At 43.3% G+C, this 25,746-nt stretch overlaps 2 protein-coding genes across 3 annotated transcripts in view; one reads left to right on the forward strand and one right to left on the reverse strand.

Annotated features, from left to right (window-relative positions):
* Positions 1 to 25,746, forward strand: part of FEZ1 (fasciculation and elongation protein zeta 1) — a 123,215-nt gene that overhangs the window by 12,525 nt on the left and 84,944 nt on the right. The gene's annotated exons all lie outside the window — the stretch shown is intronic.
* EI24 (EI24 autophagy associated transmembrane protein) lies at positions 990 to 23,887 on the reverse strand. Of its 2 annotated transcripts, none has more exons than XM_084782611.1 (11): positions 23,726 to 23,887; positions 18,076 to 18,185; positions 13,000 to 13,145; positions 11,422 to 11,482; positions 9,256 to 9,322; positions 8,287 to 8,411; positions 7,873 to 7,992; positions 6,406 to 6,517; positions 4,689 to 4,800; positions 3,767 to 3,841; positions 990 to 2,109 (listed from the first exon to the last, which is right to left on the reverse strand). In XM_084782611.1, exons 2-11 carry the CDS (start codon positions 18,115 to 18,117, stop codon positions 1,947 to 1,949), a joined length of 1,023 nt encoding a protein of 340 aa, XP_084638737.1. In that variant the 5' UTR covers positions 18,118 to 18,185; positions 23,726 to 23,887; the 3' UTR covers positions 990 to 1,946. The 2 variants fall into 2 exon arrangements, with proteins under 2 accessions (XP_084638737.1, XP_084638738.1); XM_084782612.1 differs by lacking the exon at positions 23,726 to 23,887 and adding an exon at positions 22,209 to 22,230.

Genomic DNA, 25,746 nt, shown 5'->3' on the forward strand with positions numbered 1-25,746 from the left:
CTGCAAACTCCTTTTTAAAAAATGTGTATAGGAAAAAAATGTGTATAGGTATTTTGCCTCGTGTCTGTTAAGTTTCAGACAGTTAAGTCACAATATAGGTGCTGGGATCTAAACCCAGGTCCTCTTCAGGAGCAGTCAGCATCCTTTACTGATGAGCTACCCTTCAGCCCTCAAAAGTCCTTTTGAAACTTTTTATAAAGTAGGAAGTGGAAGCCAGCATGGTGGCTCATGCCTTTAATCCCAGCTCTTGGGAAGCAGAGGCAGGTGGATAGATGTGAGTTCAAGGCCAGCCTGGTCTACAAAGAGAGTCCAAGACACCCAGGATTACACCCCTGTCTTGAAAAAAACAAAATAAAAAAATAAAGTAAAGTAGGAAGTGGAAAGAAGGCTCAGTGGCTAAGGGCATTTATTACAATTTTTGTGTATAATTTGGCAACTAATCATTTGCAAGGTACCTACTAGTCCTGTATAAGCACTGATTAGTGTGTTGTCATGTGTATATATTTCAGGGTTCTATAAATCAAGTATCTAACCTTGGACTACAGAATGGCATTTAATATACTGAAATCTAGAAGATTTTCTCCCTTCATAAATACTCAGTAGAAAGGGAACATACTTGCTTTAAGTCACATCAAACAATAAAAAAGCAATGAATAAACCAAAAATCACCATTTGATAAGAGGTAAACAACTGTAACACGATGACTCAAGCTCATTCTGAGAACATCTTTCAGAACTCATTTCTAAAATCTATAACCAGATTATTCAAGACAAAGTCATTCAATCTATAAATCTCAAGGATGTGACTTAGGAATCACATTATGCCAGGCGTGGTGCTGCTCACCTTTAATCCCAGCACTGGGGAGGCAGAAGCAGGCAGATCTCGGAGTTTGAGACCAGCCTGGTCTACAAAGTGAGTCCAGGAGAGCCAAGGCTACAAAGAGAAACCCTGTCTTGGGGGGGGGGGGGGAAGAAATCAAACCTTACACATTTTATGGGAAACCAGCTCACGTTTAATTGTGATATTTTAAAATTGTACAAGTTTTTTTACATCTGCCCTCCCGCCCCATATTTAGACTTTTAAAATGACAGGAAAACATCACCAATCACAGGTTGATGGTTTAACACGTTCACCCCTTCAGTTCCTATATGAAGCACCCAGTATTCCTTAAAACACCAGTCGGACCTGGCAGTGGCCAACAGTGAGTTTTATCTTCAGAGTTAAGAAGTTCAGATCCTCTGAGCATTCTATGACACAGTGGCACTTGTCCAGAGCTGGCACCACCCCTTAGCTGGGGGACTTTGAATGTACCGGTGGAAGAAACGCTGTTTCCCCTTCAAGGGGAAGAAAGAAAATGAGTCCTCAGAACCCAGCCATTGTGGCTGAGGTCTCGCTGTCCCATCTCTTCAGGCTCTTTTCTTTCTTCCCTTTTCTGCAGCAGAGCAAGAGAGACCAAAAGCTAACCTGAGTTACAAGGAAACAAGACAGTGATGGCTGTAGAGGGGGTGACCTAGAGCAACTGGAATGCTCCTTTACCCCTACATCCAATGTGTGTGCTTCACAGGAAAACAGTAACAACAACTTCACAAAACACAACAGTTAAAATCACAAAGCCCATTCATCCAGTGGTGCTGGAAGGCAGGAGGAGGGGGGTGGGGGTGGGATGACACAGGAAAAGGGGAAGGAAAAAAAAGTGCTGAAATCAGTTCAGGCACAGGAGCTGGCAAATGCTAAAAAAACTGCTGGAAAACTCCGGTCTTTTTGGACCTAGGGTGGTGGTAAAAATCCACATACTGGAGTCCTCAGGAAGATTCCAATTCAAAGAAAAGGGACTATGCAGAGGGCCCTTGGCAGTGGGTCCTGCCTTCCATGGCAGGGGGAGGAAAACAGAGAAAAAAGCTGCCACATCCTCCACCCAGTCCCACCCGTCCCCTTCACAGCAGGACTCAGTGGCCTGCAACAGCTTTCAGTTTGGCAGGAGAAGGATGTGGTGAAGGGAATTTCTCTGCGGAGGTTGAGCTGCTCAGGGCTGACTGCAGGTAGACTGTCTTGTGGAAAAGTCTGTTGCTTAGAAAGACCACCAAGGAGAAGAGGCGCAACTGGAAAAGACTAAAAGAACAAGAAACTCGTTAGCTCCCAATTGATCAAAATAACTGCTTCAGCATATACAACTTATCTGACCACTTTAAATTTAAAACTACACGGGAAAAACAAGGCAAGAGAACTTATCAAAGGAGTACAGATCCTAGACACACACATTGATCGGCTAAAGCGTGCACTGGGTGCAGAGCAAGCAGCAGGACAGACTATTTGCCCAGCATGTCTGAGGTTCTCAGTTTAATCCCACCACCAGGAAAATGAAATGTACCACGTCCTGTTAACTGCCACAAATGCATTATAATCAACAGTTTTAGTACTGGGGCTGAGGCTTTCAAAAGGAAATAAAGTTATATTTATTTATTTATTTATTTTATTTTTTAATTTTTTATTTTTGGTTTTTCAAGACAGGGTTTCTCTATGTATCTTAGGCTGTCCTGGACTCACTTTTGTAGACCAGGCTGGCCTTGAACTCACAGCGATCCGCCTGCCTCTGCCTCCCGAGTGCTGGGATTAAAGGCGTGCGCCACCACGCCCGGCTAAAGTTATATTTATATTAGTCTAGATTTTTCCCCTGTGTTTCTATTTATTTTTTATTTAATTTTTGGTTTTTTGAGGCAGGATTTCTCTATGTAGCCTTGGTGTCCTGGACTCACTTTATAATCCAGACTACCCTCGAATTCAAGAGATGCCCCTGCCTCAGCCTCCCAAAGTGTTGGGATTGCAGGCATGTGCCACTGTGCCCAGCTTAGTTCACATTTTTAAATTCTATTAGTCTACTAGTATGACTGTGCACCACCTGTGTGCCTGGTGCCCATGGAAGCCAGAAGAGGCTGCTGGATCCTCTAAAACTAGAGTTATAAATGCCTGTGACCCAAGGTACTAGGAACTGAACTGGGTTCTCTGGAAGAACAGTGTTCTTAACTGCTGAGCCATCTCTCCAGCCCCATAATGCAGACTTTTTTCTTTTTTTTAGTTTTTTGAGATAGGGTTTCTCTCTGTATAAATAGACAGGTTTGGTAGCATCTACCTACAGTCACTGGGGACAAGGCAGCAAAATCACAAGATTGGGGCACAACAGGACCACCCAGGGAGAGGTAAAAAAGAATATCAGTTTGAGAAATATATAAATTTATGTGGTTATACGCAAAAAAAAATTAGTATATCTCTTAAGCACCCATATGGTAGCTCACAATAGTCTGTAATCCAGTTCCGTAGGACCTTATACCATCTACTGACCTCCAGGAGCACTGCATACACATGGTACAGATATACATAAGCAAAATACTAGCTTAGGGCATCTTCTCAATTAATAATTGATTGAGGAGAGCACAGCCCATTGTGAGAGAGGCCATCTCTGGGCTACTGGTCTTGAGTTCTATAAGAAAGCAACTGAGCAAGCCATATGGAATGAGCCAGTAAGCAGCACCCTTCCTCCCATGGCCTCTGCATCTGCTCTGCCTCTAGCTTTCTGCCCTGCTTGAGTTCCTGTCCTGACTTCCCTCAGAGATGAACAGTGACAGGGAAGTAGAAGCTGAATAAACCCTTTCCTCCTCAAGCTGCTTTGGTCATGGTATTTCAACATAGCAATAGTAACCCTAACTAGGACCTAAGGTCTTCCTTCAACATCACAGATTTATAGAGTGAAAGTCTCGACACTGGCACTTACTATGCTTTTCCAGGAGTCTTTGCTTCATTGGCGCTGATGATGAATAAAGGAAACAGGATAGAAAAGAGACAGCCACTGTTTAAAAAAAAAAAAAAGAGTCAACTTTATATCTTTGTCTGCTGCCCAAAGGCATAATATAATGAAATCTTAATAGAGCATATAAACAGCTTCTGTAATAAACAAAAGGTTAAATTTCTAAGACGATGCCTCTAGGAGGCAGCATAGAAAATAGACAACATTTTAATGGTGATCAATGTCAATTACTATTAATAAAAACAAAAAAATCTTCCTGATGGTCAAATGACATAAATTGCTGGCACAAAAGCAAACCAATGGGCTGGAGAGATGGCTGAGGTTAAGAGCACTATCTGCTCTTCCAGAGGTCCTGACTTCAATTCCCAGCAACCACAAAGTGGCTCACAACCAGACTCTATCCTGGGATCTGATGCCCTCTTCTGGCATGCAGGCGTATATGAAGGCAGATCACTGTATATGTAATAATAATAAATAAATAAATTTCTTTTTTAACAGATTTACTATTTATACAGTATTCTGCCTATATGTGCAACTGACCGCCACAAGAGGGCACCAGATCTCATAACAGATTGTCATGAGCCACCACGTGGTTGCTGGGAACTGAACTCAGGGCCTTTGGAAGAGCTGACTCTTTGGAAGACCAGAAGGTGCTCTTAACCTCTGAGCCATCTCTCAAAAAAGCACAAGGCTTTAATCCCAGCAGAGGCAGGCAGATAGGCAGATCGCTATGAGTTCCAGGCCAGCCTGGTCTTCAAAGCGAGTCTAGGACAGGCAGAGAAATCCTGTCTCAAAAAAACAAAACAACAAAAAAAGCTTACTAAAACATACTTGCTACCTGAGTTTTTGTTTTTTCTAGTCTTTCAAATTCTTTCTCTAGCCAAATTACCTGATAATGTAGGAAGATTGCATTGCTGTGAGAAAAGCCAAGGGCAAGCCAAATCCAAAGTAGTAAGGCCAATTCCTTTCTATGTTTGACAATCGCTGGTGCATTTCAATTCCTTAAAAAAAAAAAGCAGTCAGTACACTTAAGATTAATTTTATATATTAGACTAACTGGCAGACACAATTATTTAAGGCTTGGGTTTTAGGCACAGAGCTACCATTTGGAACACAAGTACCCATACACATCTACCAGGTTTGTTGCGGTACACACCCTCTGATCCCAGGAAGGCAGAGGCAATTGGGTCTACATAGGGAGTTAATGACCAGCCAGGTCTATATTCTAAGACCCTGTCTCAAAGAATTGTACAAATCTGATATAAAACTTCAATGCAGAGATTTTACAATAATCATAATTTCAGAGTAACATTAATTTTAGCATCAGCATCCTCTTTCAGGACAGTCTGTCTACAAAGCAAAGTAACAAAAAAGAATGGCACCTCCAGTCCCAAACCACCAGATGTGTCACCTCAGCCCAAGCTAGCTGCCAAGGGGTCCTCTATTGTAAAACACCTGTAAAGCATGATGTTCTAGGCCCACCTTCTATTGCTTGCTTTCTTTTTTCTTTCTTTTTTTTTTTTTTTTTTTTTTTTTGGTTTTTTGGTTTTTGGTTTTTGGAGACAGAGTTTCTCTGTGTAGCCCTGGCTGTCCTGGACTTATTTTGTAGACCAGGCTGGCCTCAAACTCACAGCAATCTGCCTGCCTCTGCCTCCTGAGTGCTGGGATTAAAGGTGTGTGGCTGTTTCTCAACAACTAGTTCCTCTGACAAGTTGTTCAAACAACAATTGGTTTCCCTTAACTAGGTGTTCACTGCCTGCTCAGCTCTCCCTACCTCGCAACCACCAAGACTTTCTCTTCTTCTCTGACCCTGCAACTGGTCTGCAGGAAGATTCAAACTCAAGAACCTCCCATCTCTACCTCAAAACGAGAACAAGAATTACAAGTGCTGGACTCCACACAAACCATAAGCGTATGGTGACACACAGCGGTAATCCCAGCATTCAAACAACAAGAGTATGGAAATTTGCAACTCTAGACCAGAAAAAACATCAGGCCACCAAGGATATACACAGCAATACCTCCGCCCCATTCAAAAAAATGGTGTGAACCTATGTCAACATTCTGGAAGCAGGCAGAGGCAGATCAGTTCAAGGTCACCCCTTGGGCTACATGAGACCTTGACTTATAAAAATGAGCTGGACTTGATCGTGAACATATGTCATCCCAGCACTTGGGAGGTAGAAGCAGGAAGCTGGAAAACTGAAGGCAGCCTCAACTGTAAGAGTGAATGCTCAAGGCCAGCCTGGGTACATTGCAAGACCATGTCTTAAAATAAATTATTCTAAATGCAGTGGTATCTACTTAATTTTTCTGAAACAACATGTGTTTTGTTTTGTTTGGTTTGGTTTGGTTTGGTTTTGGTGCCAACTTCTGGCTCAGACAGAACTACATCAAATACTAAAATGGTAATTCTACAATGCCACTTCCCCTGGCCCCAAAGGTTAATAAACACACTAGGACAAATGTCATCTCCCTCTTGCCAATGAGCCAAAGTCCTTCCAAAACCTTGCTAAGAGCTTAAGTATTGAATAGCTTAGTCTGTGGAGCACCAGGATTTCTGAACAGGGCTTTTCTCTAGTCTGGATGTCTTTACACGGACTTACCTTTATTGAACCAACGGTACTCAAAGCAGTACAGTGAGTAGAGAAGAGACATATGCAGCAAACTAACCAGCTGACCCACGAGATGGATGGGGAAGAGACTCACAAACATTCCCTAAGGAACAAATGCATCTTAATTCCAGAATGTCAGATGCTTCCCACCCACCACGCCAGAGACGGCCTTCCAGCTGCCTCAACCATGTTTAACGAGAAGACTGGACTCTCCAAGGGAGGAAGAGGTAAATGCACGGTTCTTATAATCTTACATTTAAACCTAGCTGTTTCTAGGGACAAGGCTTTTAAAGTCTCTCCTCTCCTAATACCCACGCCTCAGGTAAATACTACTGCCTGTATGAGTATTCTGCCTGCACGTACGGATATATAACATATGTGTGCCTGGTACCCTCAGAGGTCATGAGGAAGCTGCATCAACTGGAGTTACAGATGGCTATGAGATACCATCTGGGTAGTAGGAATCAAGCCTGGGTCCTCTGCAAGAGCAAGTACTCTCAACCCCTGAGCCATTTTTTCAACCTCCGTTTTCCTTTTTTTTTTTTTTTTAAACATTTATTATGGGGCTGGAGAGATGGCTCATAGGTTAAGACCACTGGCTGCTCTTCCAGAGGCCCTGAGTTCAATTCCCAGAACCCGCATGGTGGCTCACAACCATCTGTAATGTGATCTGGTACCTTCTTCTGGTGTGCATAAAGACAGTGTACTCATACATAAAATAAATAAATCTTAAAAAAAAAAAAAAGATTTATTATGTATGCAGAGCTCTGCCTGCATGTATGCAGGCACGCCAGAAGAGGGCGTTAGATCACATTATAAGTGGTTGTGAGCCAACAAGTGGTTGCTGCGAACTGAACTGAGGACATCTAGAACAGCCAGTGCTCTTAACCGCTGAGCCATCTCTTCTGTCTCCATTTTGCTTTTCTTGAATGAGTTTGTATTTGTGTTTGTCTGTGTGTCTGTGTGTGACCTCTTAAATCTCAAGCACATACCAGTTCTCTCCAGCCCTACATAGCAATTCTTACACCTACCTAATACGCTGCACTTTAGCTTCGTAAAGAGAGGCTCACTGTGTAAAAGCGCTACTATGAAAGCAAGATGCCTGAGTTCCAATCCCCAGCGCCCACGTAAATGCTAGGCATGGTGCAATGCCATAACCCCAATACATGACAGGAAGGAGGGACAGACAAATCCTAGGAGGTGGCTGGCCAACAGTTACCCTAGCCAAAAAGAAAGTGATCTTCGAGTTCAGTGAGAGATCTCATCTCAAAAACTACAGTGAAGAGTGCACATATACTCCCCACCCCCACACAGAGAGCTTTAAAATTACTTCCCACCAGGCATATATGCATACTCCCATCTTTGTATAAAAGCAAAAACCCATTTTTGTGAAATCCCCGCCCATTAACTAACTTATTTTTCTTTTCCTTTTAGAAATGGTCTCTGTGTGTCTCTCACCTGAATAAGGAAAAGTGCCTGTAGCAAAAGGTTGAAAAGCATGTCAGCAATTATTTTGCTGACACTGGGGAATGGATGAGGCTTCCTTCCTGATACCTCAAATGCCAAGTCAGCTATATCCTGAAAAGGAGAACAGCAGTGCAGTAAAATATGAGTTAAACGGCCCCAGTGTCCATCCCCAGAGCTAACCAACTGGTCTGGCTACCACTTTAACTGCAGGGGAGAAAAGTCTACCTTAGTAACCTGAGACAGTAATTCCATTTTACAAAATCACAAAGATTATCCAACTGGCTACTTAGCTTAAAAGATGTTAATGCTTGAAAATTATCTTGTAGGCCACTAACTTCATAGGTTAAAATATGACCTTGTCAAGTCACCATGTAGAACCCAGACTCCATTCTGCCCTTGACCTACTTGGAACCAAATGGCATTCACAACTTTGCTAAGCACAAACAGGGGGAGCACCCAGAGAGCACTGAAAATTGATGTGAGGAAGAATTCTAGCCATGACCAAACATCTCCATGTAGTGATGGATCACCTAAAACAAAGCAAAAAGTTATTAGTTTAATAATTAGGCAGACAGAAAACTGTAAGATTCAAAATAGAACTATTTTGTGACTATTCTTTTGCTTCATATTCTGATCAGTTCTTTTTTTTTTTTTAAAGATTTATTTACTTATTTATTGTTATATATACAGTGTTCTGCCTGTACACCTACAAGCCAGAAGAGGGCATCAGATCACATTATAGATGGTTGTGGGCCACCATGTGGTTGCTGAGAAATGAACTCAGGACCCCTGGAAGAGCAGTCCGTGCTCTTAACCTTTGAGCCATCTCTCTAGCCCCTGGCCACAGTTCTTATTCAGAGCAATTACAGTTATGTTCTGTTCATCTTGAACTAAACCTGCTTACAAGGTGACCACTAAGATGTCTCAGGGCAGGGCTGGAGAGATGGTTCAGAGGTTAAGAGCACTGACTGCTCTTCCAGAGGTCCTGAGTTCAATTCCCAGCAGCCACATGGTGGCCCACAGCCATCGATAATATGCTCTGATGCCCTCTTCTGGCCTGCAGGTGTACTTGCAGGTAGAGCACTGTATAAAAATAATAAATAAATAAATCCTTAAAAAAGTTGTCACAGGGTCTAACTCAGAGCTAGCAGGAAACCACCCGGATTTATTTCTGTGCTGCTACTTACTAATGGCTTAACTAACTTCTACTTACTTCTCCATAAAATGGACAGCCCAACAATGCCAATCTCAAAAAGTCATCGAGGAGTCTAGATTAAAATTGCTGGTATGTTAGGAAGTGCTCAGGAAATTGAGACGACTAGAAACAGCTATCTCAGACTTTTGTACCCAGTTGGAGAAGATACACATACTTACCGATAATCCGCGCTGTTACTGACTGAAGCACAGGGATAAACACTCGATAAAACAAGAGGAGACTGAACTGAAGGAAAAAGGCGATAAGAATAATCAGAACCCTTTAGATTAAACAAGGCACCAGGCAGTGGCACACTTTAAGCCCAGCACTCAAGAGGCAGAGGCAGCTGGATCCCTGAGCCAGTCTGGTCTACAGAGTGAGTCCAGGACAGCCAGGGCTACACAGAAACATCAGCTCAAAAACACAAAACAAAAGCCGAAAAGTTTAAATTTTTAATTAATTAATTAAAATAAGGCATTTCACCTTTCCATATGTCATGACTTTCCAGTCAACACTGCTAGTTTATAAATCAGAAGCTGGGCATGGTGGCACACACCTGTAATCCCAGCACTCAGTGAGGCAGAGGCAGAGGAATCTCTGTGAGTTCAAGGCCAGCCTGGTCTACGGAGTCCAGGATAACCAAGGCTTCACAGTGAAACCCTGTCTCAAAAAAACAAAACAAAACAACAAAAAACAAACAAACAATATATATGAAGCACCTTTCCTACTTGCCAAAACTCCAAGAGAGTACAGCAAAGTGATACTGTGTATCAGTGAGACTTTTGAGGGACAGAGAAAACATTTTTACTAACATTCCCACCAAAGTATAAAAATGTATATACAAGGCTACACAGAGAAAGCCTGTCTGGGGGGGGATGTATAATAAATATACCACCATGTTTATTAAGTAAATCTAAAGTTAACATCTGAAAATATTAGTGAAATGTTTATACTAAGACACACTGAATTCCACTGAATATCAAGTCAAAAGTAGTACTTACTCATGCTTTATACATCAAATTTCACTAAAGACTATAATAGTTCTCAATTAATTACAGGTATCTTTTTTTGATCTGGGTTTCAAAAGCAATCATTATAACCAGAAACAAGGAGAATCTTGCTTATCTGGCCACATCTAACCTTCTAAGATCCCAAAGATCTCCTAGCCAAAATGTCCAGTGTTAACCCAAGTTATTTATAAACAATACTAAAACCTGCCAATGGGTCATATTACAGGACTCTCCCAAGACATCTGTTTACATGTAAGTGAGCAGGAATAAAAATTACTAAAGATATATAGAATCCAAATTCATACTTATTATTTTGGGGTTTTTGTTTGGTTATCCAGAATTTCTCCTTTAGCCCCAGCTATCTTGGAACTCGCTCTGTAGACCAGGCTGGCCTCAAACTCAAGAGATCTGCCTCCCTCTGTCTCCTGAGTACTAGCATTAAAGGAATGTGCCGCTTTACCTGGCTCATATGTGCTTTGTTTTCAGGCAAGGTCTCATGTATCTCAGTCTGATCTCAAACTCACTATGTAGCCAAGGATGACCTTGAACCTCTGACCTTCATGCTTTTTTTTAAAAAAAGATTTATTTATTATTATGTATACAGTGTTGCTGCTTGTACACCTGCCAGCCAGAAGAGGGCATCATGTTATGTTATAGATGGCTGTGAGCCACCATGTGGTTGCTGGGAATTGAACTCTGGACCTTTGGAAGAGCAGGCGGTGCTCTTAACCACTAAGCCATCTCTCCTGCTTTTACCACCAATTGCTGGCTTTTTTTTTTTTTTTAAGATTTATTTTTAGCCGAGCGGTGGTGGCGCACACCTTTAATCCCAGCACTTGGGAGGCAGAGGCCAGTGGATCTCTGTGAGTTCGAGGCCAGCCTGATCTACAAAAGTGGAATCCAGGAAAGCCCAGACTGTTACACAGAGAAACCCTGTCTTGGAAAAAAAAAAAGATTTATTTTTATTATTTTATATGTATCTGATTGTCTAAATGTGCAGCATAGGCATACAGGTACCATCGGAGGCCATAAGAATATATAAAATTCCCAGAAAATGGAGTTAAGAAGAGTCCTGAAGCTGGGCGGTGGTGGCACATGCCTTTAATCCCAGCACTTGGGAGGCAGAGACAGGAGGATCTCTGTGAATTCGAGGCCAACCTGGACTACAGAGGGAGTTCCAGGACAGCCAGAGCTGTCACACAGAGAAACCCTGTGAAAGAAAGAAAGAAAAAAAGAAAGAAAGAAAGAGAAAAGAAAGAAAGAAAGAAAGAAAGAGAAAAGAAAGAAAGAAAGAAAGGAATCAATAAATCTAGAATTTGATGCAAAAGAACTTACCCAGAATACTCCACCATTCCAAGCACAACACTGGAAAATTCTACTAACAATGCGTGGCTCACTGGAAAAGATCATATGAATTTAGCTTGTAAGACATATAGGCTGTTTTCTACTGTTATCTCCATTTTACAGCTTCTGTTAGTACCATATTATGCTTGTGCACCTAGCGCTCTCCTAAAGTTCTAATTGAGTCAATAAAGAAAGGCTTCGGACGCGGGGCGTGGTGGCGCCTTTAACCTCAGCACTCGGGAGGGCAGAGGCAGCGGCAGGCAGATCACTGTGAGTTCTAGGCCAGCCTGGTCTACAAAGCAGAGTCGAGGACAAACAAGGCTACACAGAGAAACCCTGTCTCGAAAACCAAAAATTTCTGAGTTTCTGAGGAACCATGTATTTTTGTTTTTGAGACAGGGACTTAATATATAGTCCAGGCTGGCCTCAAACTCTTGGCAGTCATCCTGCCTCGGTCTTCACAGTGATGGGATTATAGACATGTACCACCACACCCAGGTGAAACCAGCTTGTCTATTTTGCTGTTGTCATTTTGAGACAGGATTTCACTATGTAGCCTTCACTGGCCTAGAACTATTTGGCTTTAAACTGCCTACCTCTGCCTCCTAAGTGCTGGTATTAAATAAAGGCATATATTACCTGCTTTTCTTTAAAAATTAAATAGGGGAGGGGGGGATGGCAGTGCAGGCCTTTAATCCAAGCAGTAGGGAGCAGAGGCAAGCCTGGTCTACAAAGCCAGTCAAGAACAGCCAGGGTGACACAGAGAAACTCTGTCTCGGAAAAACAAAACAAAAAAAGGAGGGGGGAGCCTAATGAAACGGCTTACTAGGGGAAGTGTTATCACACAACCTTGGCAACCTGAGTTTGAGTCCCTAAACCCATATAAAGGTGGGAAGAGATGCCCTTCCACAAAGATGCCCTATGACCTCTACCCGTGCTGTGAAATGGGCATACCTTCCCAATGATAAATACTTTTTAAATGTTACTTATTTTTACGTCTATGGGTGTTTTCGTATGAGTGTACATATGTCTGTGCAGCACATATGTGCAGTGCCCATGGAGGCTAGAAGAGAACCGTGGATGCCCTTAACCAGAGTTGCAGATAGCTGTTAGCCTCCATATGAGTGCTAGGAATTGAGCCCAGGTCCTCTGGAAACACCAACAAGCGCTCTTAACCACTGAGCCACTTCTCCAGCCCCCAAATAAAATAAAAATGTGTGTATGTGTGTGTTCTGCCCTCTAAAATCTGAGGCATATTAAAGTTGGGGATAGGGTTTGCCTATTAATAAGTCCACATAGACTTTCCTACAAATACATCAAGCCAGGCGATAGGGTTATATGCCTTTAATCCCAGCACTATGGGAGGTAGAAACAGCCAGAACTCTTGAGTTCAAGGTCAGCCTGATCCACAACCTGCTGCAGGGCAGCCAAGGCTACACAGATAAACCCTGTCTCCAGGAACTAACAGGATGCTGAAATTGTAACTTACTATGTAGGGCCTTTATCCTAAGACCAGCTACTTCCTCAAGTGCCCCTCCTACAGCAGTGTGGGGTGTGGCCTGTACTCACCTCTCTTGCTTCCGCTCCACACTCTGGGCTCTCCTCTGGGCCAAGACACTACTTGCCCTTCTTCGACGCTGCTCCTCTCTCTTCTGCTGGATCCGAGCATCGAGCTTTGAGATGGTACAGATGCCCCAGATGGAGTCTTTTATTCCCTGTAGATTGGAACATTTTAAAAGAGAGATTATGGGCTGGAGAAGACCTTCCCAAGTTACACATAGCAAAGTAACAGTGGTACCACAGTATTATTTTGCTACGGAAGTTAAGGAGAGTGATTTGTATCTCCACTACTGTGATGGAACTCAGTATTTTGTATACACTCTGCCAAAGAGCTATGCCCTCACCCTTTGCTAATATATTTATTTGTTTTTACTTTTTTGGTTTTTCCAGACAGGGTTTCTTTGTGTTATCTTGGCCGTCTTTGACTGGCTTTGTAGACCAGGCTGTCCTTGAACTCAAAGAGCCGCCTGCCTCTGCCTCTCAAGTGCTGGAATTAAAGCCGTGCACCACCACACCCAACTCACTAATATATTTTTTAAATGATACAACAATAGAAAACTTGATTCTAGAATCACAATATTTAGTATTTTTCCATATTAATATATACTTTTTTCCAAATCATTTAAATAGGTTGTTGTTTTTCCCTTAGGGAGGGGCTGAGACAGGGTCTCAGTATATAAGCAAGACTGAATTCAAACTATTTATTTATCTATTTATCTATCTAGCTATTTATTATGTATAGTGTTCTGCTTGGAAACCAGGAAGAGGGCACCAGATCTCATTATAGATGGTTGTGAGCCACTATGTAGCTGCTGGGGATTGGACTCAGGACCTTTGGAAGTGCAGGCAGTGCTCTTAACCTGAGCTATCTCTCTAGCCCCTGACTTCAAACTCTTAATCTTCTTGCTTAAGCTCCCAAATGCTGGGAATACAGGAACAGTGACCAACTTGACCAGTTTTTCAGGAGGAGTCCTAAGAAAACGTCTTACACAACCATAAGGTAATTATCCGAGAAACTTAATACAGTAAATTTCATGGCATTTCACACCTCAAAAGAGTTTAATCCAAAAATCAAATACTGCATTTTATTAGTATGCCTTGTTAATATTTTCAAAACAGCAATTCTTTATACTTTTTCTTTTTCCATTTTATTTGTGTGAGCATGTCTCCAAGCATGGGGACCAGAAGACAATGTATAAGAATCAGCTCTCTCCTTCTACCATGTGCGTTTCTGGGCTCATCACACCCAGGTCATCAGGTGTGGCAGCAGGAGTCTTTCCTTTTAAGCCATTTCAGCAGCCCTGGTCATTAACTTTCTTTTTGATGAATACAAGCCAGCTACTTCACGGAATTTACTCGAGACTGAAGGTTCCCCATGATTACCCCCATTAAGCACCGTGAGCAAGAATATCACAGATGGTATCACACCTTGGAACACATAAGCTAGGCATGGTGGCATGTGCCAGGCTGGCCTGTACAGAGAGACAGGGTGCACCCTCCCTCTCTAAAACAAAGGCACACAGTAACTGCTTGCCCTTGGTGTGATTGATACCAGATGCATAACTGCAAACATGTTCCTCTAGTAACTAGAAAGCAGTAAGTGAGGAGACAGTTTTGATGCTATACAAATACCTACCTCATCACATTCTCCCCAATTAATCATCCATCCTCAATTATTTTATTTTTTGGTTTTTCGAGACAAGGTTTCTCTGTGTAACAACCCTGGCTGCCTTGGACTCACTTTCTAGACCAGCTGGTGTCAAACTCACAGAGATCCGCCTGCCTCTGCCTCTGGAGTGCTGATTAAAGGTGTGCCACATAAACAGAAGCATCTGGGGAGGGGCACGTCTTTAATCCCAGCACTTGGGAGGCAAAGGTAGGCGGCTCTCAGTGAGTTCAAGGCCAGCCTGGTCGACAGAGTGAGTCCAGAGAAACCCTGCCTCAAAGACAAAAAGAAACAAACCAACCAAGCAACCAGCAGTATCCTGGTAGTATGGCTGAATCATATTCTTCATGAGAACAAGATGAGAGAGAGGTGCTATGGAGTTTATATTGACAACAGACGGTGACAAACCACCTACCAGCCATATCTGAAGACTTCCAAGTTATTGCTGGTGCTAAAAACACAGAATTACCTGTCATCCAGTTCAAAGAACTGCACTCACTTATCCACCCCTGCAACCAAACACAGATTGCGCAACCTCAAATGAACTAACCTTTGGCCACATGGAAGCGCTCAGGAAGAGAGTGTGATCCCAGCAACATGGGAGATGGGCAGGATAATTGCCTCGAGTTAGGTCAGCCTGGGCTTACAGTATAAGACACTATCTCAAAATATAGGCAAGAAATCACTGGGAATTCAGCAGAGTGCTTGCCTATCATGAGAGGCTTTGGGTTCAACCCACTATTGAAAGGAAACAGAAAAATTATACAAATAAAGCCCCCCCAAAATATATAATATATATGCATAGCATATAATTTACATTTATATATTAAAAATGTTATGTTTACATTATAAATATACTTATATACAAATAATGTGTGTCTATATATATTAGAATTTAATAAATACTATAATAGATTTACATCCAAAGTAGAATAAATTCACCAGAACAGTCAAGACTCCATCACACCAAAAAAATAAATAAATAAAAAATAAATAAATAAATAAATAAAAAATAAAAAAACTCCACAACAACAAAACAAAAAACCAAAATAAAACAAAAAACAAAGAGCCAGGCATGGTAGCATATTTCTATAAGCCTAGCACTAGGACACTTAAGAGACTGATTTAATACAACTACCACAATTGTCACAGGCCAGGTGTGATGGCAAACACCTTTAATCCCAGCACTCGAGAAGCAGAGAATCTGTGAGTTCCAAGCCAGCCTGGTCTACAGAGAGTCCAGGATAGCCAAAGAAAGACTGTCTCAAAAAAACAGAAAACAACAACAACAACAACAATCCTTAAAACCATAAACAAGGGCCAGTAAGATGACTCAGCAGGTAAAAGTGCTTTACCGAGATGACAACCATGGGACCGCATGGTAGAAGAAAACTGAAATGCTGCCTGAACATACACACGTTAACTAAAGCAGAAGAAAACAAAAGCGGAAGAAAACATTCAAGAGGCCAAAGAGGTCCTGGGGGTTAAACTAGTGTCAGGCTTGTCCATAAGCACCTTTACCTGCTTCTATTAAGACAGCAAGAATGTGAAGCATTTTGTAGGAACAGACTGTAAATATATCTTTTTTGTTTTGTTTTGCTCTTTTGAGACAGAGTTTCTCTGTATAGCCCTGGTTGTCCTGGAACTCACTCTGTAGACCAGGCTGGCCTCAAAGTTATAGGCCTCTGCCTGCTAAATGCTAGGATTAAAGGCACATGCCACCACTGCCCTGCAAAATAATATATCTTTAAAATAAGTCCTTTTCCTCTGTTTACAGCTCTCCATGATGAGAGAGATTTGCAGGCTCGTCCCTCTCTGTAAGCTATCTCCTAAGCCCATGGTTATTATTTCTAAATTTGATTTTGATTAACAGGCAATTAGAATGTCACCTTAAAACCTAGAAGGCCTTTATTTTCAAAAACTGCTGTTGTTGGTTTGTTTTTTTCTTTCTTCCTTTCTTTTTGAGACAGGGTGTCATGTAGCCCAGGCTAACCTCAAACTCCCTATGTAGCTAATCCTGGACTTGAACTGCTGATCCTTTTGCTCTTCCTCTCAAGTGCCGAGAGATCAGTAGCACGTGCCACCACATCTTTGTTTTTTGATTTGTTACTGTGGCTTTGTTTTTGAGATGGGCCTGATTGCATAACCAAGTGGTCAAGAATTCATTGATCCTCCTGCCTCAGTCTCATGAGTGCTATGACTACAGATGTGTGCTACTGTATCTGCCTCAAACGTGCATGGTGACACATGCTTATAATCGCAGCCCTTGTGATCACGGCAATGAGATCAAGAATTCAAGGTCATCCTGTACTACACAGCCAGTTGGAATAGAACCTCAAATTTTTTTTTTAAATGGGAAGAGGGGCGTCTGGAGCCAAGCTAACCAACCAGAATCCTAAAACCAGAGAATGCACTCAATAGACAGGGCCTCGCAACTCCCACAGGATGTAGGATAGGAGGGCTGGGAAGTAACCAGTATGTAAGAGTGTTTGCTCTGCAAGAGTGAGGACATGAGTTCAAATGGAAACAGGTTCTTGTCAAAAGCTAGGCAGGGCTGCTGGAGAATTCCCTGGCCAAACAGGCCAACTTCCGGTTCAGTGACAGACACTGTCTCAAGGCAATAAGGCTGACAGTAACTGAGGTGATGAGGAAAACTCCTCAAGTTCTGCTCTGGCCTCCACATGGGAATGAAACTGCACCTACACACCCACAGGTATGCACCACACAAATACACACAGGCAGGCAGACAGACAGACGCACACGCACAGGCTCAGATTTGTAATCCCAACATTTGTGAAAGAGAAACAGGGCTGTGTAGTAAAAAAAAAAAAGTTGCAGGAGGCAAAGACAGGCAGATGGCTTTGAGTTCAAGGCCAGCCTGGTCTACAAAGGGAGTCAAGGACAGCCAAGGCTACACAGAGAGACCCTGTCTCAAAAAAAAAAAAAATAGGGCCGGGCGTGGTGGCGCACGCCTTTAATCCCAGCACTCGGGAGGCAGAGGCGGGCGGATCGCTATGAGTTCGAGGCCAGCCTGGTCTAGAAAGTGAGTCCAGGACAGCCAAGGCTAACACAGAGAGACTGTCTCGAAAAACCAAAAAATAAAATAAAAAAACAAACAAACAAACAAAAAGCAGGATAGTATCCATTCCTAGTGCTTGGAACACTGAGGCTGGAGTATCACCAGTTCAAGATGAGCCCAAGATACATAGCAAGACTGTTTCATACCAAAGACTCCTATTTATTGACTGATGTGCACTACAATGAAAACCTGCATTCTATGAAAAAGACCCAACAAATATGATAAAAATTAGAAAACACCTGAAGAATTTCCTAGTTAGTTTCCTTAAAAAAAAAGAAAGAAAAAAAAAAAAAAGGAAAAAAGGTTAAGGGACAAATTCTTTGAAACAAAATATACTCACCCTGCCAAGGTCCTGCAGAAAGGTTTTGACACTGTCAGCCATCTCTTCACTGCCCAGACTATCAATTACTCAGAGAGGGAAGTGCCCTGAAATCTCTCATCATGGAGGGCCTGGAAACAGATGGAGAAAAAATACTTATGTTGAAGACATATTACAGCCAGGCATGGTGGTGCACGCCTTTAATCCCAGCACTCAGGAGGCAGAGGCAGGCGGATCTCTGTGAGTTCAAGGCCAGCCTGGTCTACAAAGCGATTCCAGGACAGCCAAGGCTACACAGAGAAACCCTGTCTTGAAAAACTGAAAAAAAAAAAAAAAAGATATTATTTCTCCAGGCAAGGTAGCACACACCTATAATCCCAGCACTTAGGGGAGGCAAAGGAAGGTAGATTTCTAGGAGTTTGAGGCCAGCCTGGTCTATAAAAGGGAGTTCAGGACAGCCAAGGTTTCTAGACAACAGAAACTCTGTCTAGAAAGGGAAAATTTTTAAAAATTTTAAATGACTGCAAAGTGACTACACATTGTAGAAGCCCTAATAAAAGAATAATACATTCTGGCACTAATACAAAGAACTATGAGGCTATATCTGTAACTGTTAAAGCCTAAGGTTTTGGTTTTTGGTTTTGGTTTTTCAAGACAGGGTTTCTCTATGATAGCCTGGGCTATCCTGGACTCGCTTTGTAGACCAGGCTGGCCTCGAACTCACAGTGACCCTCCTGCACCAACATCTTTGTTGTTTTTGAGACTGGGTCTTTTAAGATAAATCTCGGGCAGGTGTGGTGGCGAGTACCTTTAATCCCAGTGCTCGGGAGGCAGAGGCAGGTGGATCACTGTAAGTTCAAGGCCAGCCTGGTCTACAAAGCAGAGTCTAAGACCGCTAATGCTACACAGAAACTCTGTCTCAAAAACACAAACAAACAAAAAAGGTAAGTCTCACTAAGTAGTCCTGGCTAGCCCCATACTCCTGGGCCCAACAGATCTTCCTGCCTCAGCCTCCATAGTAACTAGCAACTAGATGAAACTATAGAGATATGTTTAGTTAAGGGGCAAATGTGCTCCTGGACAAGTGATCTCCCCTGGGCCTCGATGTCCCAACTACTCCTCCTGAACACTTGAAACGCTTTTAAGAATTTTATGCTGGCTATGTATTATTTCATTTTTTAGAAGATTTACTTACATATGTACATGAGTGCTCTATCTGTACACACACCTGCATGTCAGAAGAGGACACCAGATCACATTATAGATGGTTGTGAGCCACCAAATGGTTGCTGGGAATTGAACTAAGAACCTCTGGAAAAACAGTGCTCATAACCTCTGCCGTATCTCCAGCCACCTGGCTGTGTGTTCTCAAACACTTAGATGTGAGATTGGAGATATGGCTTAGTGGTTAAAGGAACTTGCTGCTCTTTCAGAGGACCAGAAACCAATTCCTAACACCCGTGTCACACTGCACCACCAACCCCCGCCCCAACCATCCTCACTATAGCTCCAGGGTATTCAAAACCCTTTTCTGACCTATACAGACACCTGCATGCACATGCACACAGACACACATATAGACACATGCGTGTACACACACACACACACACACACACACACACACACACTACAAGGAGCTAGACACTATGGTATATTGTAATGCTAGTACTCAGGAGACAGGCAGGAGGATCACTATTTCCTAGCCAGGCTGGTCTACACATTTAAGTTCCACACTGGAAACCCTGTCTCATACAATAATAATGTTTTGATTTACTTTCCTCATACATTGTCCTCAAATACATGGGAAAGTTTAAGACCTAATATAAAAACTACCAAGCCCTCTATTTAGGTCGGTTTGCTAACTTCATCCCTCTGCACCACCAGCATAGAACCTAGGGCTTCAAACATATTAAGAAAGTGCTACAACAATGACCTACAGCACCAGTTCCTATTCTAACCTTAAATAAGCATGCACATGTATTTTAATAATCATGTAAAAAAACAATAAATTATGGGCGAGGTCAATGATGATGGACTGTATGCTCAATATTCATGAGAGCCAGAGTTCAGTATCCAGTACCAAAAAAAAAAAAGAAAAAGAAAAAAAAAGAAAGAAAGAAAGAAAAAAAAAAGTTAGCAGGGAGTGGTAGCACATGCCTTTAATCCCAGCACTTGGCAGGCAGAGGCAAGCTGATCTCTGTGAGTTCAAGTCCAGCATGCTCCACAGAGTGAGTTCCAGGGCTCTGTTACACAAAGAAAACCTGTCTCAAAACAAAACCCTAACAAACAAAGTTCATAAAGTTCACAACTGAGTTGTAATAGTTTTTAGAACAGTAAAAACTGTTTTTTGTTTTGCTTTGTTTTGTTGGATAAGGTGGCACACATCTATAACACCACTTGGGAAGCTAAGGCAAGAGGATGAGAAGTTCAAGGTCATCCTCAGCTAAATTGGAAATTTGCGTCTAGCTATATAAGACCTTGTCTCGGGAGGGCATGGCAGCGCACACCTTTAATCCTGGCACTTGGGAGTTAGAGGCAAGTGGATCGCTGTGAGTTCGAGGCCAGCCTGGTCTACAGAGTGAGTTACAGGACAGCTAGAGTTACACAGAGATACCCTGTCTGAGGGAGGCGGTGACTGTCTCAAAAATGAAAGGAACTGTAAGGATTTATTTTATTTTCTAGGTAAATTAGAAACCCAGCTCCAAAAATTAAGAAACTGACAAAGTTTCAAACATAACTCAGTCAGGGTTATGGAGGGGGCTGAGCCGATAAAGGTACCTTCTCCTGAGCCAAGCAACCTGAGTTTAATCACCAAGAGGGAAGAAAAGAACCAGCTCCTATGAGCTGTCCTCAATTCACATACACACTATGGCACACTTACACATCATCAAGGCACATGTACGTGCATGTGCATTCAAACACACATAAATGTTGAAAAGAAAGATAGAACTAACTAGTAAGGGGAAAAAAACTACAACTTGGTGGTAGAGTGTTTGCATAGCATGTTCAATTCTCTACACACACACACACACAAAAGCAAAACCACAAAACAGGCTGGAGAGATGGCTTAGTGGTTAAGAGCACCGCCTGCTCTTCCCAGCTACCATATGGTGACTCACAACCATCTATAATGTGATCTGATGCCATCTTTGGCAGATAAAGCATTCATATACAATAAATAAATAAACTAAAAAAAAACTGAGACAGGGCTGGTGGTACAGGTACTTGGCAGGCTAGGGTAGGACAAGTTCAAGGTCTGTATAAGCTGAATTCAAGGCCAGACTGGGTAACTTATTGAAATCTTTTTCTTTTTTGGTTGTTTGTTTTTTTCCTTTTGGGGGGGGGGCGGTTTCGAGACAGAGTTTCTCTGTGGTTAGCCTTGCTGTCCTGGACTCATTTTGTAGACCAGACTGGCCTCAAACTCACAGCAATCCGCCTGCCTCAGCCTCCTGAGTGGTGGGATTAAAGATGTGCACCATCACGCCCTGCCTGAAATCTTCTCTTAAAAACAAAACAATGTTGGGGATATAGTTCAGTAGCAGAGACCCTGCCTAGTATATACAGTCCCCAGTACTAAAGGAAAAGGGGTTGCAAAAGAGTTCACATTATAAATAATATTAAAATACTAGTTTAATTTCTTTAAAGTGAACTCTAAGGTGAATGGAAAAATCTACTTGCAAAACTGTGAGAACTAAGGATTTAAAGTTATTAAGCCCCACTACATCAAGCATAGAATATTCAATTTAAGAGATAATAACTTTTTTTTGTTTGTTTTTCAAAGAGACAGGGTCTCTCTGTGTAGCCTTGGCTGTCCTGGACTCGCCCTGTAGACCAGGCTGGCCTTGAGTTCACATAGATCCCCCTGCCTCTGCCTCCCCGAGTGCTGGGATTCCAGGCAGGCAACACCATGCCCAGCTAAGAGATAATAACTTTAATACAACAATTTCACAGGCCACTTATATACAACTCAAACTTCAAAACATAAAAGACTCTTTCTTAGACCTTTGGCCTCTTCATGAAGTAGCACCACACTGACACAACTGGACCAATGCCACTCAGAACTGGACGAACAGGGACAGAGAGCCAGAAGGCAACCTGTAGAACACCACGTGTACCACTTGCTCCTAGGTCAAATCCCACTCAAATGTGCTCACCTAGAGAAGCTCCTAGGGGTAAGAAACACATCGTCAGCCAGGCGGTGGTGGCATACACCTTTAATCCCAGCACTTAGGAGGCAGTGGCAGGTGGTTCGAGGCCAGCCTGCTCTTTAGCTGCAGTACAACCAAGGCTACACAGGGAAACCCTGTTTTGAGGGGGGGAAAAAATCAAGAGTTTCAATCATGTGCCCAGATACAGTGTTCTAAGAACTGTGGTGAAAGCAGCCCATAGGCAGTACATGTTCAATGATGGTGAAGACAGCAGTATGTGGTGAAGACCATCATAGATGCATCCTCTTAACCAAGGACTTGCTCATCTACAAATAAAGGGTAGTAAGATTCGTCTGGGTTTTTGAGGAGTACTACAGAAAAAAACAAAGCTGAAAATTCGGTATAAATGCAATCCTTTTAAAGAATGCATCCAATTTGAGGTGTGAGAAAATTCGTTAGTCTAGTTTTCTCCCCAGGGGCCAGACAGGGAGCTTTAAGCATGTCTATCGTAGCCCAGAACCAATATGTTATTTGACTCCTGGTAGATTAATACCCGGCTTCTGCATGTACCAACCAGCAAAGTACCTACTGACCAAACTGAGCCTTTAAAGGACAGGCCATTTCAGGCCACATTTCTACTGTGGGCCTAACATCTTTCTTTCCTACAAGAGAGAACATTTGGTCTGAATTACCCTGTTTAAGAAACTGCTGAGGCATGCAGAAAAATAACCTGCCACACTTTGAGACTACACATCGACCGAGTGACAACAACAGAGGAAATCAAGACGCATCATCTGGTTCACAATATGTTACAGGTGAAGAAGTTAAACGGTTTGTCCAACAGCGAGTGCAAGCTAAGTACAGCAAACTTCTGAACTTCGGTGTTCTAACCTAGTCTGGACTTTTTTGCTTAAACTTTGCAACAAGAATTTTTGTTTAACCCAAGCATCCTGTGGACAAATCACCTTCCTTAAACCTTGAAACAGCCACTAAATTCTTGACAGTCATTATAACCGATCAAGCATCTATCTATTGAGACATACTTTTGCACTTTCATTTCCAAGCCGCCAAACCCAAGTCTCGGAAAGCAGGAAGCAGGCGTCTCCCACTCCAGGTAGGGAGAAGGTAAACATCCTCACATCACCCAGCCACAGACGGCCTTCTGAGCACCTGAGTTCTCAGCGCCCTCTCTCCCGCTGCTCCAGGGCAACTGGACTAAGAACCCGTCTTTCTCCCCAGCCACTGGAGCGCACAAGGTGAGGACCATGCTCACCGCGGGTCACGGGAGCTAAAGATAGCCGCGCCGCACCTGCGGAGAGAGAGCCGGGCGCCGCGCGCCCCCGCCGCAGGGCCTGCCCTCGCCGCCCTTCGCGTCCCGGGCCCTCGGGGGCCGGGGTCCTTGTCGCAGCCCCCGCCCGAACCTCACAGACTAGCTCCGGCCTGTCAGCCCTCGATGGGCCCTGCCGCCCAGACCCGGACATGCAAGCGGCTCGAGCCCACCACTCGCCGCGGCCCGCACCTACCCCGCAGCCCTACTGCCGCGGCTCCGGCCCGGGCGCTCGCCCACCGAGGCTCGGCTCTCCTGCTCCGAGCCCGGCTGCCCGCTCCGCCCCGGCGCTCCCAGAGCCGGGGCTGCGCCCACACTGGGCATGCCCGGGCCGCACGGGGCAGCTGGGAAGTCGGGCGGGCACCTAGCCGGTCGCTGGGCTGGGGCGGGGCTAGCGAGGCAGGGCGGGGCCATTCAGGAGGGGCGTGGCCAGGGAGCTTGGGAATTGTAGTTGGCCGGACCCGAGAGTCCAGGCTCATTCTGGGTGTCTAGGTCCAGGCTTCAAGCCCTGCGCCTCCTGGTCAAACCTCTTCTTGCTATTTTGCTGTCCTGTTAGTCTCTTCAATCTACCTACACAGCAATGCTGGGCTTTATGGAATATTTTAAGAACAAATGATGAAAACAATAAAATGGGGGTCTCCTTGATTATTTGGAGCTTTCTATAATTAAAGACTGGGCGTGGTGGCGCACGCCTTTAACCCCATCACTTGGAAGGCAGACCCAGGCGGACGCTGTGAGTTCGAGGCCAGCCTCGTCTACAAAGCGAGTCCAGGACAGTCAAGGTTACACAGAGAAACCTGTTTTGAACAAAACAAAACAAAAACAGGAGCTGGGGAGGTGCCTCAGAGGTTAGGAGCACTGGTTGCTCTCCCAAAGGTCCTGAGTTCAATTTCCAGCTACCACACAGTGGCTCACAACCATCTAGAATGAGATCTGGTGCCCTCTTATGGCGGCAGGCACACATGCAGGATATACATTGCATACATAATAAATCAAGAAGAAAGAAAGAAAGAAAGAGAGAGAAAGAAAGAAAGAAAGAGAGAGAGAGAAAAACCAAAAGAAAAAACACCGATACAAAACAAACATTAAAATAATGTGAAATGTTATGAAGAGAATGTTCTTACACACTGGAATTTTAGACAAAAGTGCTTATGTTCAGCAAATGCTGGCTCAACCTCAGACTCACACATTTTTTCCCCAATCGGGTTAATTACGTAGCCATAGCTGGCTTGCAACTTGATATGGAGACTAAGATGGCCTGGAACTAGAAGAATATTTCTGCCTCGACATGCCCAGTGCTGGCATTAAGGTGTCATTCTTGTTATTAGTCACTATGACCAAGGATTGTTGTTTCAATATATACAACGTAATCCTTTCCATTTCTATCTTTAAAAGTAATGCATTACCCGGGCGTGGTGGCACAGGCCTTTAATCCCTCACTCGGGCGGCAGAGGCCGGTGGATCGCTGTGAGTTCAAGGCCAGCCTGGTCTACAAAGCGAGTCTAGGACAGCCAAGGCTACAGAGAAACCCTGTCTCGAAAAACAAAACAAAACAAAAACAGTAAAAGTAATGCATTTATCCAGATATGTTACTGCATGCTTGTAAGCTCAGCATTTGAGAGGCTGAGGCAGGGGTTTGCAATAAATTCTAGGCCAGCCTTGTGAGGGGAGTGGTCGCAGAACAATACTTTGTCTCAAAAAAAAAAGGACAGGGTGGGGGGCTTGTCTCCATAGACTTGAATACAACTACAATTTTCAGCATGCATATTCTCATTGCAATGTTCTGCTATTTCAGTTGTAATGCTATTCCCAAATAAATATCAGTATCCTCCAGAAAATCCCTCAAGGCTTTCGTTTTGTTTTTGTTTGTTTGTTTGTTTGTTTGAGACAGGGTTTCTCTGTGTATACTTGGCTATGTTGGACTCTCTTTGTAGACCAGGCTGGCCTCGAACTCACAGAGATCTCCCTGCCTCTGCCTCCCTGAATGTTGGGATTAAAAGTGTGCACCACCACATCTAGCTTCATGTTTTAAATTTAGGTGATAGTCCTGAAAGCTCCTGTTGGGGTCTAGAACTAGCTGAAGAAAACTCCCTGGTCTCAAGTAGTACGCAAACAACAAAGAGTGTTTATTCTGCAGAGAATTCCAGCACGCTAAGGTCATTCAACTCATTCAAAATGGCATCAACACTGGTCAAAGGCATGTGGGCCTTTTTATAG

The sequence above is a fragment of the Acomys minous genome (genome assembly GCF_964271855.1).
Source record: "Acomys minous genome assembly, chromosome: 5".
Taxonomy (NCBI): domain Eukaryota; kingdom Metazoa; phylum Chordata; class Mammalia; order Rodentia; family Muridae; genus Acomys; species Acomys minous.